The sequence below is a fragment of the Cucurbita moschata genome, unplaced genomic scaffold, assembly GCF_002738365.1.
Source record: "Cucurbita moschata cultivar Rifu unplaced genomic scaffold, Cmos_1.0 Cmo_Scf00044, whole genome shotgun sequence".
Classification (NCBI taxonomy): Eukaryota; Viridiplantae; Streptophyta; class Magnoliopsida; order Cucurbitales; family Cucurbitaceae; genus Cucurbita; species Cucurbita moschata.
Window position 1 is genome coordinate 1,900,456 of NW_019268560.1, and position 16,157 is coordinate 1,916,612.

Here is a 16,157-nt window from a genome sequence, read left to right on the forward strand (position 1 = left end):
ATATATATATATATATATATATATATATATATATATATATATTAATTAATTTAGCTGATGTAAAATGAACGAATGATATTTTGGTTTGAATTTGACAGGGAAAATAATCCCGCAGGCGCGAGTTGTGCAGAGCAGAGCGCTTCTCGTATCGAGGTCGGGTTCATTTGTGTTCGTAAGCAAGCGGCGGTAGAAAGGTTAGGATTTTCATAGCGCACGAAGCCGAAGAGTTTCAGCAGCCAAGAGCCACTCTGCGCTTTGCACACCCATAGTTTCTTCATTTCTTCACCAACATTCAATATTAATGGCCTTCTGCTTTCTTCACTCTCTACCCACTATGTTAACTCTGTAGACAGGGAAATGGAGGCCATAGGCAGCCTTTTACCCTAGCCCCACCTACCCAGCCATGCGTTTTCTTCATCACAATCAGTGTCTTTATAGCTCCTTCTCCAAGCTCTCTTCCCTTTCCTCCTCATTTTATCTAATGGGTTCCTTTAATTTATGCAAGTCGTCTTCTCTGCTATTCCTGTCGCCCCTTTCTTCTTCTTCTTCTTCTTCTTCTTCTTCGCAGAGGTTTTTCCTGTACAAAAGCAATTCTGTTCTTCATGGTTCATTTCCTGTACGACCCATGTCCCGTGGCAAGGCGTTTTCCATGAAACCAAATGGGGTTTCGTCTTTCACTTCTCATGCCAATGTTCCCAGACCTCCAGGTAATCGCTTTTGAGCTGTTTAGGGCTTTTGAATTGTAGTTAGGCTTGTAGTTAGACTCGTAGTTAGGCTTGTAGTTAGACTCGTAGTTAGGCTTGTAGTTAGACTCGTAGTTAGGCTTGTAGTAGACTCGTAGTTAGGCTTGTAGTTAGACTCGTAGTTAGGCTTGTAGTTATACTCGTAGTTAGGCTTGTAGTTAGACTCGTAGTTAGGCTTGTAGTTATACTCGTAGTTAGGCTTGTAGTTAGGCTCGTAGTTAGGCTTGTAGTTAGGTTTGGAGCAACCTGATGTTTCCTGGCTGGGTGGTTCGGAGAGGCTATGTCTTGTATTTCTCGAAAAAACAATTCGATTGATGGGATTGAGATTGATTTTCCGATCTTTCTTCTTCGAACGTATTGATTTGACCCCCTAAGCGGGACTGCCAACCCGTAGCATGTTGCCACTCGAAGTAGAACCCCATATTTCTTCTAGAGAATCTCCTAATGGTTCTAAAGCGACTAGAAAGAGATTTTTTAACAAGAAAGAATTCAGTTCACTTTTAAGACAGCAAGGTAGTTTGCAGGCAATGTCTTGACTTGATGTTTGTTTAGTTTTAACGTTATTTTGCATCTCTTTTTCGTGCAGAATTTATGGAGAATCCACTAGCTGAGGCTTTAAGCTTGACTCGATTGAATATTCTGAAAAAAAAGTTGCAGGAACTTGACATTGATGCTGAATTTTGTGTTCCTGGGCAGACCAACCACTTGCTTTGTCCAATGGTATTGGGTTTCTAATATCAGTTTCTTTATGCTATCTTGAGATATTTATCCAATTTGTAGAAGTGAAAACAGCTTCCAGCTTCTAAAAGATTTTCTTTATAAGAAACCTGAAGATATATTGATGAAAAAACAAAAAGACAGCCTAGGGGTAGCGGAAGAGAAACTCCCCCTTTAAAGTATTTAATCACAAGAAGGCTTTCCAATATTGAAGGATCATCGAGAGACAATAATTACAAATTTTTTTGCTATTTTTACCGTACTGCCAAGAAGCAATGAGCTTTATATTATTTTAAAAGTTAGTAAAAACAGAGAACTTATGTTCAGAACTCCTGCGATTTCTTTCCAACTTGCATCCCCGGAGGTTCTCGGACTTCGTAACTTGAAAGTAGTTGGGTAGAACCAACCTTAGCCACAAATTCTAAAGGCATCCTCACACTAAGGGGGCAAATTGAAAACCTGAGTAGCTTTAAAGGAATGGCCAACATCTATGAGCAAACTAACAATGTAGGAAAACATGATCCAAAGGGGCCATGGAGATTCCTCCACCACCTCGTGGAAGAATCTTATAAAGGTTAAATATGCTTCTACATCATGTACTAATCGATCCCTCCCCAACTTTTGTAAAGGGGCAATGTAAGTTTGTAAAAAAGCATCAAAACCTTATCACCAACTGCATTCGCCATAGGGTGGGTGATGGAGGAAACACATCTTTCTGGATTGACCCTAGGATCGACAACACTATGCTAGCTTTGTGGTATCATCTTTTGTATAGGCTCTCTCATTGCAAGATGACCATGATCAAAGAGACCATGGTGCAACTACTTTAACAGGGTTAGCTTGCAAATTTTACTGTCATTTTTTGCATTTCTCAAGAGGTACTTGGAGATGATCTTAGTATGGAGGTGATGAAGAAACACTTCGCACACAGATAGATCCACATACAATACAATTGGAGACACTATTTTCTAGACACACTGTGCTTGAGATTTTAAACGATAGTAAGGGAACTTGGAATGGTAACGGTTTGGACGAAGAAAAATTTAGGAAATTGTTTGAAAGTCTCGACTAATGTCTTTCCTACTTATTGCTGGAACTGGCTTTACATATTATTTTTTCGTTTTGGTTCCAATAAATTGGTTTAACTTGTTGCCTTCATCTATTGGTTATAAACTTGAAACTTCTAAGTGAAACGAGGTAGTTTTGATTTATTTAAAATCTTCAAAATTTTAATTTTAATTCTGTATCAAATTGGTGCCAGTGCAAAGGGGGCGATTCAGGGGAACGGGCCTTATCCCTACATATCTCAGAAGATGGGTAAGATTTATGGCATCTTTTTATTTGTTACAGTGATAGTCTTTTTGTGTGTATCTTTTATGGTTTATATATGTTTTAAATGTTCTTGTGGAAGTTATTCAGGATGATTTTTAAATGGCATCTTTTTGGGCATTACAGGGAGGGTTTTTTTTCTCGTTATTTTTGTGCGTGCCACGAACCTAGTTTGACTTCTCACCTTTATCTTTGTGTCCAACGAAATTATTACTTTTCTCATGTACAAAAAGTGGTTGGATTTCCTTTCCATCCCTTACACTTTTCAATCCTTCAATTCCATTGTCCTATATTCTGCAAACTTTGTCTTTTCGAGTATTGTAGGTTTCTAATTTTTATTTCAAATATCAGGGGAGCTGCTGTTTGGATGTGCTTTCGTGCAAAATGTGGTTGGAAAGGCCGTACTCTGGTATTAATAATAATTCATTTGGGTGTGCTTTTGTGCAAAATGTGGTTGGGCCCTTTCACACAGGGTCAATTTTGAAAAGTCATTCCGTTATACCTCCCTCTTTGTTAATTGGGAAGGTTTGTTTGTAAACATCATGACATCCATTTTATAAATTTCAATCATCAATGAAATTGTCTCTTATAAAAAAAGAGTTGTTCGATTATTGTTTTGTTTTATTTTTTTTGATAAGGTAATTTTGTTTTTGTTTTAAATTCTTGTACTCTGTTCAAATATCATGGAATATTTCAGAAAGTTTGATTGAGTGGTATTACCATCTACTTCTTGTCCCTGTTTAGAATTTTGTTATTCGTGAGTAAGTCTCTTTGAGGGTGATAAGGAACTCGTAGAAAAAGGCCGTTGGGGAGGGTCTCATTTGGGGAGTTAATGGTGAAGCCAATGTAAGTAGGAAGATTAGAGACTCAGAGCCTGAGATTACATAATGATACATTGTTAGCTAAGTGGTCGTGGTGATTCGTCATGCAGCTTGATGCTTTATGGTACAAAGTTATTGTGAGCAGATATGACCACACCCTTTTGAGTGTGTGGCAAACTGTGGTTCGATCTATGGGCCTAGGAAAAACCTCTCGAAAGCTATCACTTATGGATTCCCTTTCTTCTCTCAGTTTATTAGATGGTTCACTGGAGAATGCTTGAATGTTTATTTTTGGGAGGTATTTCCTCGTTTATGTCACCTCTCTTAGTAGAACCAACTTTCAGTGGCTTCAATTCTGCCTTCTCTGTCCGATTCTTCTTCGATCTCCTTGGGCTTCAGTTGTCCTTTTTTGATAGAGAGCCGACTGATGTTCTTTCCCTTTTGCAAGACCAATGCATTTTTCTGGAGCAAAGAGACTCGAGAACTTTGTCTCCTGATCCTTTGAGAGGCTCCTCCTCTTGATCCCTTTTACATATTTTGTCGGTCACTTCTCCGGCTGAGGTTACTTCTACTTTTGCCACTTGCAAAGAAGGTCAAATTTTGTGAGTGGCAGATTTTACATGGGAGGGAGTCACAACCTAATTTTCATGCTTTGGAGGATTTTATCATCTACCAATGCAAGTGGTTGATGCTATCATGCTCGACCTCACAAGGATGTCCTATCCCTCATGTTTTCTTTATTTTATGGTTGTGAAGGAATGTTTCTTATAAAAAATGGAAAAATGTTCACAATCCAAATTGGTCCTTATAGTTACATATTGCTTCAATTTATATGAATGCATGATTGAGTTATTTGGCTTAGCATAGCTTTTGATGGCAGGCTTTTGCTGATGGTCGGTCATCACATCAAATTTCTGGACAACTCACACTTAAGCAGAAGAAACGAAAAATTACAGTGGAGAGCCTACAACTTGAACCACTGTGCGATGAGGTGGTCGATTTTTATATTGTTCTTCATTTGATTATGGTTATTGCTATCTGATGTTTGCAAAAGCATATATGTATGTTATTGTTTAGTTTTCTAAATATCTTATTTATAGGTGCCCATCAATTGTTTATCCTTTATTGTAATCCTACATTTTTTTAGATTAGGAACACTCATCTTTCTTTAAATTAAGAATTTAAACTTAGCCCAAAACTTAATTAAAATTTTCTAAAACAAATTAAAAATAGATATAATACTACCATCTCGTTTTTTTTTTTTGGATAAGTTTGAAGTAATAAGTTACTTAACTAAAAATGAAATTATTCAATCTTTAAAGAATTAATACAAATATTTCCGTTGGTATATGCCTATCAATTACACTTGCAGTTGTTGTATGTTATCTGTATATGGAACATAGAGAAAATAATTATGTTTCTTGTTTCAGCTGGTTGCTTATTTTGCTGAGCGACTGATATCCAAGGACACATTGTTAAGAAATTCAGTTATGCAGAAAAGATCCAATAATCAGGTAAAAGGAGCTGTTATTGAATTGAGCTAGCTACGGAGCGTTGACCTTAGGATGATATTCTCTTAATGGCATCTGAAGCATGCTAAGCTAAGATTGCATTTCAAATCTGTATTGATAAAGCGTGCTTCATAATCGTTGACGAATATATCAATTGCATAAATTACAATTTTATCTATTTAATGATTAGTTGTTATTATACCTTTTTGTGCGTTTTGTTAGGAACCACAACTTTCCACAATGGTATAATATTGTCCACTTTGAGCTTGAGCTCTCGTGGCTTTGCTTTTGGTTTATCCAAAAGGTCTCATACCAATGAAGATGTATTCCTTACTTGTAAACCGGTGATCATTCCCTAAATTAGCCAATGTGGGACTCCCTCCCAACAATCTTCAACAATCCTCCCCTCGAACAAAGTACACTACAGATCCTCCTCTGAGGCCTATGGAGCCCTTGAACAACCTCCCTTTAATTGAGGCTCGACTCCTTTCTCTAGAGCCCTCAAACAAAGTACACCCTTTGTTCGACACCTGAGTCATTTTTGACTACACATTCGAGGTTCACAACTTCTTTGTTCGACACTTGTAGATTTTATTGACGTGGCTAAGTTGAGGACATGACTTTGATACCATGTTAGGAACCACAACTCTCTACAATTGTATGATATTGTCCATTTGAGCATGAGCTCTCATGGCTTTGCTTTTGGTTTCCCCAAAAGGCCTCATACCAATGGAGATGTATTCCTTATTTACAAACCCATGATCATTCCCTAAATTAGTCATTGTGGGACTCCCCCTCAACACGTTTGGGGGTGGGATGCATGGAGAAAATCTTAAAACGGAAAATAAGATACTTTTAGTTGCCATACAAAATTTGACAGCAAGAATGCTGAAAGTTTTGATTACTTTGGTGACATCGAAGACATAACTCTTATTTTGTATAAATTTTGATTTGCTTACTGGACTAAATATTTGACCATGATTTGCCAATTCTGACTGGTTACACTTGTTTTGACAGATCAGTATTGCGTTTACATATAAACGACGTGGAGCATTAATTAGTTGCAAGTATCGTGATGTCAACAAGAAGTTCTGGCAGGTTCTTGTTTTAACTTATAAATAACACCCTATGATAATTTTTTATATCCTAAAGATTTAACATATACTTTTGAGTAAATTTAACCACTTGATTCAGCTTAAATGCATTTTGATTTTCCCTTCTTCCCGAAAGAACAATGGGCTATGTTTTGCTTGTATAATATATATTTAATCATCATCTAATTGTCTACCATTCCTTTATTTCAGGAGGCAAATACTGAGAAAATATTTTATGGATTGGATGACATAGATGGCGCAAGCGATATAATCATAGTATGAGCTATTTAGTGTGGAAAGTTTCTCCACTTAGATCTATCACTCATAATTTTCCTTAATAATGTAGGTTGAAGGGGAGATAGACAAGCTTTCAATGGCAGAAGCTGGTTTCCATAATTGCGTGAGCGTTCCAGATGGTGCACCACCGTCAGCTTCCCAAAAGGACGTGCCTCCTGTAGATCAGGTTGTTCTTTGAGGACCTTGATTTTTTTGTTAATCCTTAACTTTAGTCATCAGATTTATATACCTTTTTATAACGATGACGTGGTAGCCATCTTCATTGACACCTCACCTGATTCATCTCTGGGATTCTGTACTTCCTCATTGAGTAACATACTTTGTCTTCGCTCTGCAGACTACATGGTTTTTTCCTTAATTAATATTCTCTCGCTTCTTCGTCAAGTAACAGACGTTGTCTTCACTTTGCAGACTAATATATGTCTAAGTAGAGGTTTCACAGAATTAGCTCATATAGCTAGCAGATCTTCCCTGATGAAATTAGTTAACTAGCATTAGCAATGGATTTCATTTTAATTTTATTTTTAAAAACTGATTAACAAATCACTTTCATCAGGAGAAATGATAGTACCAAAGTAAGCAGACTGTCTAAATATTTATGCTGATATCAAACAAAGGAGCCAAAGAATAAAATTACAAGGGGCTGTGAGAGGATATCCAGTCTGCTTAAAGGCCTCATATTTTTCGAAATTTCATATTTTGTTATTTTCTTGCCAGAGATGGTCGGTTTGAGAATGTTTGTTTGTTTTTTTTTTTTTTTTTGGGATCAGCGTTCTTGTTTTGCTGCCCAGTCTAGCTCTTTCTCTCATTTTATACCTGTGTGGGTAATGTTCGTGTGTTTAATTTGCCTTCATACCCTTTTGTTAAATGGCCATACGCCACCCTTTCCCAAATAGCGCAAGAAGGTCTATCTTTGTGTCATAAAGGGCGAGAAATAATTGTGAGCAGGCATGCATAAAAAAAATATTTTATTGTTCTTCTTTTTGGCCAAAAACTTTGGTTTCGGTGCATTTGTAATATTTCATTGTGTGCACTATTTTCATTTGAAACTATTCATCCTCTCCACAAAGCTAACATTGTCATATCGAAAATTGAATTATTATTCTTATTATTTGATTGATGTTCATTTATTTTAGTCTGATTGAAATGCATATTTCATGTTTTGTGTGAAGCTAGGATACGAAGTATCAGTATCTATGGAACTGCAAAGACTACTTGAGTAAGGTTGGCGAATATAGTTCCCTTTCTTTTAAGCATAAACACATTGTAGGGCTTCGAAAGCTGTCTAGTATAAATGATATTGAAATTGATAGGCATCACGCATTATACTTGCTACTGATGGGGATGCTCCTGGTCAAGCTTTAGCAGAGGAGATTGCACGTCGTGTTGGAAGGGAAAGGTTTTTTTTTTTTTTTTTTTTTTTTTTTTTTAATCTTTTTTCTCACTACAATTCATTATTTGGTTGGAATAGATGTGGAGTAGTTTGGCTAGTAACATGCATTTTCATTTTTCATTCTTAGATGTTGGAGGGTCAAATGGCCAAAAAAGAATGAGGCCAATCATTTCAAAGATGCAAATGAGGTTGGAATTATATATATATATATTATTGTTGTTGCTGTATATTTATTGATTCATTTATTTTTCTCTTCTAAAGGAGGAGTTAATTTTTATTAGATTTAAAGCTTTGATGGGAAATACTGATATTTCTGCTATTTTTTTTCTCTTTTCCTAGACAAAGCTTGCTTTGGGCAATGAGCCTTATAGATAAGATCTTGAGTGGAAAGTCATCTTTTTGGTACTCATAACATCTTTCAAAGAACATTACAATTAAGATATAGGGAGAAGTCAGAAGTCTAGTTGAGCTCTATCTTGGAGGTAGTGTACTCAGATTAAACCGAGTTCAAACCACAGTTAGGGAACTTTAATCATTTTCTTTATAGTTGTGATGTTGCTTATGCAGTTTGGGACAGTTTTTTTGAGTTCAACCTGGACTTGACCAGGCATAGGGGCTTCCGAGACGATCAAAGAGTTCCTTTCCATCCTCTCATTCACGAGAAGGGAAGACTTTCAGAGCGTTTCCTTTTCTTATAATCAAGGAAAAGTTATTTCTTGTTAAAAAAAAGTTAGATTGAGTAGGGAGGTTAACCTAGTTTGGAAGTTCAAGATCCTCAAGGAGGTTGAGATGTTTTTTAACGCCCACCCAATGCTTCAAAAGAAATTCCCTAGTGGACCATGTATCCCTCATTTTGCTGCCTTTGCCATGATGGCGAGGAATTCTTGAACCACCTTTTCCATGCCCTTTGCGTTCGGGAAGTGGTCTTTCGTTTAAAATGAATTGGACTTACCAGTGTGTTTACCTAGAACTCTTGATGAGTGGCTTATAGAAGTCCTTGTGGACCGGTAGCTTAAAGGGAAGGAAAAGTTCATTGGAGTGGCGCTTCTACGAACTCCTCGGTTAATAGGGAAGGGGAGGAATCAAAGAATTCTTTTAAGATAAGAAGTCTTAGAATTCTTTTGGTCATAGGAAAATTCTTTCATAACCGTAATAGTAGGACATTATTTGTATAGAGGATCACTTGTCTTTTTTATCGTGTTTAGGTTCTGATGTATTTGGGCCCTGAAGCCCTGAGGGAAGTAGTTGATAATGCAGAACTGTTTCCTATACGCGGATTATTTAACTTCAAAAATTACTTCGACGAGATTGATTCATATTATCACAAGAAAGGTGGAAATGAGTTTGGCGTCCCGACTGGATGGAAGGCTCTCAATGATTTGTACAACGTGAGTTCAAACTAGCAAACTCTTTCTTTGAAAATATTAGCTTTGTTCTTTAATGGAATGAAGGTAATTGGATATTTGTGTGTAGGATGCGATCCTTTTTTACGTCGGTATAAGGAAACTTGCAAAAATTTGTATCAGAAAAACGAACTTTTTTAGATCTATCATAGCTAAAGCCTTTGGTTTAAACAGGTTGTCCCAGGGGAGCTTACCATTGTCACTGGTATTCCTAACTCGGGAAAGAGTGAATGGATTGATGCCCTGCTATGCAATCTTAATGAAAGTTCTGGTTGGAAATTTGTTCTCTGCTCTATGGAAAATCAGGTGAGCTGTTCAAACTTCTGAGCTGCCCATAGAGCCTTTTTCTTTAAGCACTTGATATGTGAATGGATTTTGCTTGATGTGGAACATTTCAGCATAATATTCTTGATAATCTTTTCAGATGGCTTTTAGACTTATCGCCGCTTGTTGCTTTGCTAGGTGTTGCTTTTTGCACGTTTCTCTTATGACCTCGATATCTGTATTTCATTGAAGTACCAAAATTAATTTTAGTCTTGAAACAATCAATTTATTACAACATTGTTCAATTTAAATTGTGCTAACGAACATAAGTTCTCTTTGCTCTTTCCAGCCATCTTTTGTGTATTAGGTTCTTGAGACAACCTCTGCAAACATTAGTTTAGGAAACATGCTATGTGTTTATAGATGCAGTAAGTTATATGAATAAAAATAAAACAATCTACAATATGAAAAAACTATACATAAAAGAAGAGAATATGGGGGAACAAATTTTGCAAGACATTTGTAACGGGTGCAACTGTTCTGAATGCAACCGTTCCTTATTTACATGTTCCTAGTGTAATGGTTTCGAGTGTAACAGAGGTTTTAGGAGGGGTGTTTCCCCCCAAGGGCTTTTGTCTTGATTGGGGGGCATCCCCTGTGGGGTGCGTGTTGCATGGGGAGCAGATGCTCCCTGAGTGTGAGCAGAGTTGGTATCCTTATTGCTTTGTTTGTTGTTTTGGAGAGTTTTCAAAGTCAACTCTTTCGAATTAATCTTATGTTTTTAAATACGTGGTGATTAGTATTATAGTGTCACGGTTTCGACGACCAGTTGGAGACCCTTTTTTGTGACCCCACGTTCCTCTATACGTTCTCTCTCTGAATGAAATTCGTTTATTTTGTGAGATAACTAGTAAAATTAAGGGAATCCAACAGATTCTATTTCTTAATTTTCCTTCCTTCTCTTACCCTGTTTCAATTTAAATTTTTTCTGATGAACTATTTATAGGTTCGAGAGCATGCAAGAAAACTATTGGAGAAACGCATCAAGAAGCCTTTCTTTTCTGCTCGGTAAGTTTTAGATTGTACTTTTTGTTCTCTCACTACCCTGATTTCTATAACCATCATATTCAACCAAAGGATTCAAAGGGGTAGAGTGGCTTTGCTGCCACGACTGAGATTTAACTATTACGAATAGTTTTAATAGCCAAACCCTTAAAAAGAAGGCTCCAACCTAGAAGACTAAAGGCTAGCGAGTAATTACAAAATTCTTTTAATATAAACGTTGAAACAAGGCATTAAGCCTGACAAGGGACCCGACATCCTCTCAAGACCTCACCATACCCCTAAAGATTTTTTTATCTCTCAATTAAACGATTACATCATTCACCAAAAAAAGAAAATTCACGTACCAAAGCGGCACACTTCCATTATTCTTTGGGTGGGTGAAAGAACAACCGACAACCTCCACCCAAAGCAAGCTAAAGGAACGGCTTTGGTATGTGGCGACCGACAACCTCAATATTGCATATAATCCTATCCAGTCCAAGGTGGGAATGGATGATAATGGACGATATCTGTTCCGAAGCTTGAGGGAGAGTGTCGAAGGAATGACCTTAACTATATCATGTAAATCCTAGTCTTAGTTATATCTATATTGTTACATTATCTAGGAATTTAGTTAGATTTATTTTTCTATATTGTTGCCTAGTATCTAGGTATTTAGTTAGTTTTTCTTTAATTTTTTATTATGTACCTTCCTGGCAATTAAGAAGAAATACGAGCAAGATAATTTACACTTGCAACCGTTCTACATTTTATAATCTAATTGGCCTTTGTGGATTCTTTAGTGTTAAGGAAGGACAATCATTGAAATAATAAAGACATTATTTCTCCTTGTCATGTACCACTGGTACAAAAAATACATCTTTAAGTGGTTAGACCAAGACGAAATTCGAAGATGCAGCCTTGTGCTCAGCTAGGCTAAGGTCCCTTGTACAGGTCGGAGTGTCAAGGCGGACCTTTTTTTTCTCACTTGTTTATAGGTCATTGTTACTGAAACATTATTTACCAAGTCTTTGTATATGTTTAGCAGATTGTTCAAATCAATCTTTTGTTGTTTAGGTTAAATTTAGTGAAAACTTTCTCGTTTTGTTTTTGTTTTTTTCACTAATGATATATTGTGTAGAACATTTATTCTAAAATCATGACTTTAGAGCTTTGTCAATAAAGGTTTGAATCAAACAATAGCTTTAAACTCTACAAACATTCTAATCCTAATTCTTAAGAACAATGTGGAAAACAAAAATAGAAAACTATTTTGAAAATACTCCAAATTAACCCATAGCCTTTTTCTCCCTGCAATACGCTCGTGGTCTTGTTTTACTCGACAAGAGTCTTTTTGTGTAAGCTGACTCCCGTTTGTGGACCGTTCATCCGCACTAAAATTCGGATTTTCATAAATTGAATTGTCAACTAACTTTGTCTTTCCTCTTTTATGTCCTCAAGTTACGGTGGAGCTGTAGAACGAATGAGTCTCGATGAGTTGGAGCAAGGCAAGCAATGGTTAAATGATACATTTTTTCTTGCAAGGTAAATGGAGATGTCTGAAATATATATTGTTGGTTACTTTTCATATTCATACATTACTACTGGTACTTAACATCTCAAGATATAATCTTACATGGCCAGTTTGTGTAAAGAGCGATCTTCGTAACCGAAAGATATGTGTTTCTGGCTGTTGAATTTCGGTCGTATCCGTGAAACGTTCTAGTTCACGAAGAAAATGTCCTTACCATGTTAGGATCTTGATTTTGTGGTTTTTTCTTGTAATTTTCTCAGGAACATTTTTATAATATCTTATGAAGATTGTACCTCAAGAAACATGTTATACTCAATTCTCTAATTAATCAAGTGCTTAATGGAAGCTTTTTTTTTTTTTTTTAAAAAAAAAATTTTTTATGACATTTTAATCATGATCAAATTTGTAGGTTTTTTTTATTACTTTTTCATTTTTGCCTCCCTACAAACCTTTTGATGTGCTTTTGAATGTGTTCTTTCTCTTGTTCACTGGACTAGGTGTGAAAATGAGTCCCTCCCAAGTATTAATTGGGTCCTGGATCTTGCAAAAGCAGCAGTTTTAAGGCATGGAGTATCTGGACTCGTAATTGACCCGTATAACGAGCTTGATCATCAACGGCCTTCCAGCCAGTGAGTGTTATCATTTTGTTAGTTCTAATCTTAGCCAAATCTTAATCAAAGAACTTTATCTAAAACAAATCTAATTCAAATTAAAAAATCTAAACTGAAGTGATAATACTTAGCAGACAATGCAGATATCTCCTGTGGCCTTCTACCATGGATGACTATGCTTTCTTCGATCTCAGTGATAATACTTAGCTCTTATGTAATTCATAAGTTTTTTGGTTGTGATTTGTAAGAGCCCAAGCTCACTGCTAGCAGATATTGTCCTCTTTGAGCTTTTCCTTTCGGTTCTCCACTCAAGGTTTTCAAAATGCGTCTACTAGGGAGAGGTTTCTACACCCTTATAAAAAATATTTCATTCTCCTCCCTAACCGATGTGGGATATCACAATCCACCCCCCTTCGAGGCCTAGCGTCCTCACTGGCTCTCGTTTCCTTCTCCAATCGATGTGGGACTGCAATCCATTCTCCTTTCGAGCCCAACGTACTTGCTGACACATTGCCTCGTGTCCACTCCCCTTCGGGGCTCAGCCTCCTCGCTGGTACATCACCCGGTGTCTGGCTCTGATACCATTTGTAATAGCCCACGCGCACTGCTAGTAGATATTGTCCTCTTTGAGCTTTCCCTTTCGGGCTTCCCTTCAAGGTTTTAAAATGCATCTGCTAGGGAGAGGTTTCCACACCCTCATACAGAATGTTTCGTTCTCCTCCCGAACCTATGTGGGATCTCACATGATGATCCTTATCTTCCTTAAAAGATTTTGCAACTTTCTTATCTCCTTGAGCAGAGTGTTTATTCTCAGATTTAATGAGAAAAAAAAGCTTGCTGATCATTTCAATTTGTTAGCTCTAAAGGAACAATTCCAACATTATTTGCGCCATTGGTGATATAACTCAAATTTGTACTTCCAAAACTTCACTTATTTTATTTTTTTTTGCTTGTTGCCCTGAAGATAGATCTAAGCTGCAAATTTTGGCCTTCTCTTTTCGCCTTTTGTTGTTTATTGTACGGTTCACTATAGGGTGGAAGTTCTTTTTTTGTGACAGAACTGAAACAGAGTATGTGAGCCAGATGCTTACTAAGGTCAAACGGTTCGCCCAACATCACGCTTGTCATGTTTGGTTTGTTGCACATCCTAGGCAGGTTGGTCGCTAAACTTTCATTCTTCTTGTGGTCACCTAACACGTGTCCACCACCGCCGAAAAAAAAAAAAAAAAAATCTAGCAAGTGGCGCAAATTAATAGATTGTTTATGATGACACTTAGATAATGAGCTGTTTATAACAGTAAGAGGAATCAATAGATAAGGAAAGATATTGTGGCACAAACTCATTCTTAATGTTGTTCGGAGCTCAAAACAGGCTTCTCTTCATTATCTAAATCCTTTCGGTTCATATTCACGACACGTTAGCCACTGTGATCTCTGTTCTTTGTCTTGTTCTTTCTCACGTTTTCATTGCTTTTTTACAGTTGCAGAACTGGTCTGGAGGTGCACCTAATATGTACGATATAAGTGGAAGTGCACACTTCATTAACAAATGTGATAATGGAATTGTTATTCATCGTAATAGGGACCCCGAGTCTGGTCCCATTGATCTCGTACAGGTGAGTACAAGAGTGCACATATTATAAAAAAGCAATCAATCCAGTACCCGACATTTAGAAACTGCTCACTTTTAGTCCCTCTATTAACGACACCATTAGTAATCGAACAGAGGTGGGAGGCCACCTCCTTCGACAGATTACTCTGTTAGATTACCAACGGTACTGTTAATAGAGAGAATAGAATTTAGCGTTTTCTAAATGTTGTGGACGTGAAGGGACTAAAGTTACGTAAATCTTAGACGTCATAGATCAAAAAGGTAATTTACCCACGAAAAACATTATATTGATTTCGGTTTACATTAGTTTTCGTTGTGATCTTGATACTTGTAGGTATGTGTACGGAAAGTACGAAATAAAGTTGCAGGAACAATTGGGGAAGCTTATTTGGCATATAATAGGTATGTCGAGATCTTTGTTCAAAGTGTTTTCAGGAATTCACATATTGATTCTGACTTCTTGTGGTGATGAGTTATATATATACTTTACTGAAATTAAGGATGTTTAACATCTTATAAAGATCATATTTTCTCGACGCCTTTTGAACGAACTATTTGAAAACGAACCTTTTACTTTTGAGAACACAACCGAACGAATAAGGACTGACCACACAAGCCTCTTGATGCTCAAAATTTTCGTATAAGCTATCTGTCAATCGACAACCTAGGCAATAAGGACTGACTGACGTAATGAATGTCGAGAAACGGGCACATCTTTAACTTCCTAAACCTTCCTAGATGTTTGCTTTCATTATCAGCTCAATGATTGTGTTGCGAGCTAAATGATTGACGATCATCGTTACCCGTAGATTTTTTTGTACGGTAGAATATCTTGACAGGATTCTTTACTTGTTATGCTGCAATTCCAACTGTTAAATGTTTCATTTCATCTAGTGGCTTACAAATTACAACACTCCCTTAATTCTCTGTTTATACTTTCATATGATTCCCTTCGTTTTCTGCATTGCTTGCTGCGACGATCGATAATGGTTTTATCGACATGCTCATCAGGGTAACTGGAGAATTCTTGGACACGGACGAGTCCTTTAGAATAGAGCAGAGACTTAAGAAGTCGAAATTTTGAATGAAGGTGTGCGTTCTTAGATGAATATCGATTACTTGTGATGCTGTCACAAGTATTATTCATGGCCATTCATCCACTTACAGATCATGGATGTTTGTAGAGTTGTAAGGTTCTTTAAAACATCGCTGTAGCTCCCATTTGACAGGAGTTTATGTTCTTCCAAACACATTTAATGTCATAATTTTGACTGTTTTTTTGGTTATTTATGATATATGATGAACATTAGAGGAGCATGTGGGCTTGAATGTGACTAGACAGGAACATAAAGGACAGTGTTGTGATTCCAGCTGATCAGCTGAATGTGTAAAGAACAAAACATTTTGACTTTAAATTCATTGTCGGCGACCACTCCATGATTGATGCTTTGCCAGAACCATTGCCTTTTTATTTAATTTTTTTTATTTTTTATTTTTAATTTTCTCAATAATACATTTCACAATTTCCTCCTAATCTTTCAATTATTGAATCTATATTTATTTATTTTTAATAAATTGAGCTTAGTTTTAATATTTTCGGAGATTGAACCGAACCAAAACGAACGAAACTAAAGTAGTGGTTGTAACGAGTTTCGAAGTGCTTTTTTAATATTCAATTTTGTGTATATATATATATATATATTATTCACGAATTTTTAGAATTTAGTTTGAAAATAGTTCAAAATAGGTTCATATCAGATGGGTTTTTTTTTTCAGTATTTTTC

The 16,157-nt window shown here is 36.5% G+C and overlaps 1 protein-coding gene across 2 annotated transcripts; it reads left to right on the forward strand.

Moving 5' to 3' along the window:
- The first annotated feature begins 90 nt into the window (after nt 1-90).
- Nucleotides 91-15,827, forward strand: LOC111434017 (twinkle homolog protein, chloroplastic/mitochondrial). 2 transcript variants are annotated; one of them, XM_023071316.1, is made up of 21 exons: nt 91-707; nt 1,330-1,463; nt 2,722-2,777; nt 3,141-3,198; nt 4,491-4,601; nt 5,041-5,124; nt 6,139-6,219; nt 6,426-6,491; nt 6,562-6,678; nt 7,689-7,736; nt 7,826-7,911; nt 8,033-8,093; nt 9,111-9,293; nt 9,483-9,614; nt 10,579-10,640; nt 12,078-12,161; nt 12,648-12,779; nt 13,820-13,916; nt 14,243-14,377; nt 14,708-14,775; nt 15,385-15,827. In XM_023071316.1, the coding sequence occupies exons 1-21, from the start codon at nt 404-406 to the stop codon at nt 15,455-15,457; spliced, it is 2,172 nt and encodes a 723-aa protein (XP_022927084.1). In that variant the 5' UTR covers nt 91-403; the 3' UTR covers nt 15,458-15,827. The 2 variants fall into 2 exon arrangements, with proteins under 2 accessions (XP_022927084.1, XP_022927085.1); XM_023071317.1 differs by lacking the exons at nt 14,243-14,377; nt 14,708-14,775; nt 15,385-15,827 and adding an exon at nt 14,110-14,228 and having other exon boundaries at nt 13,820-13,957.
- Nucleotides 15,828-16,157: the final 330 nt, after the last annotated feature.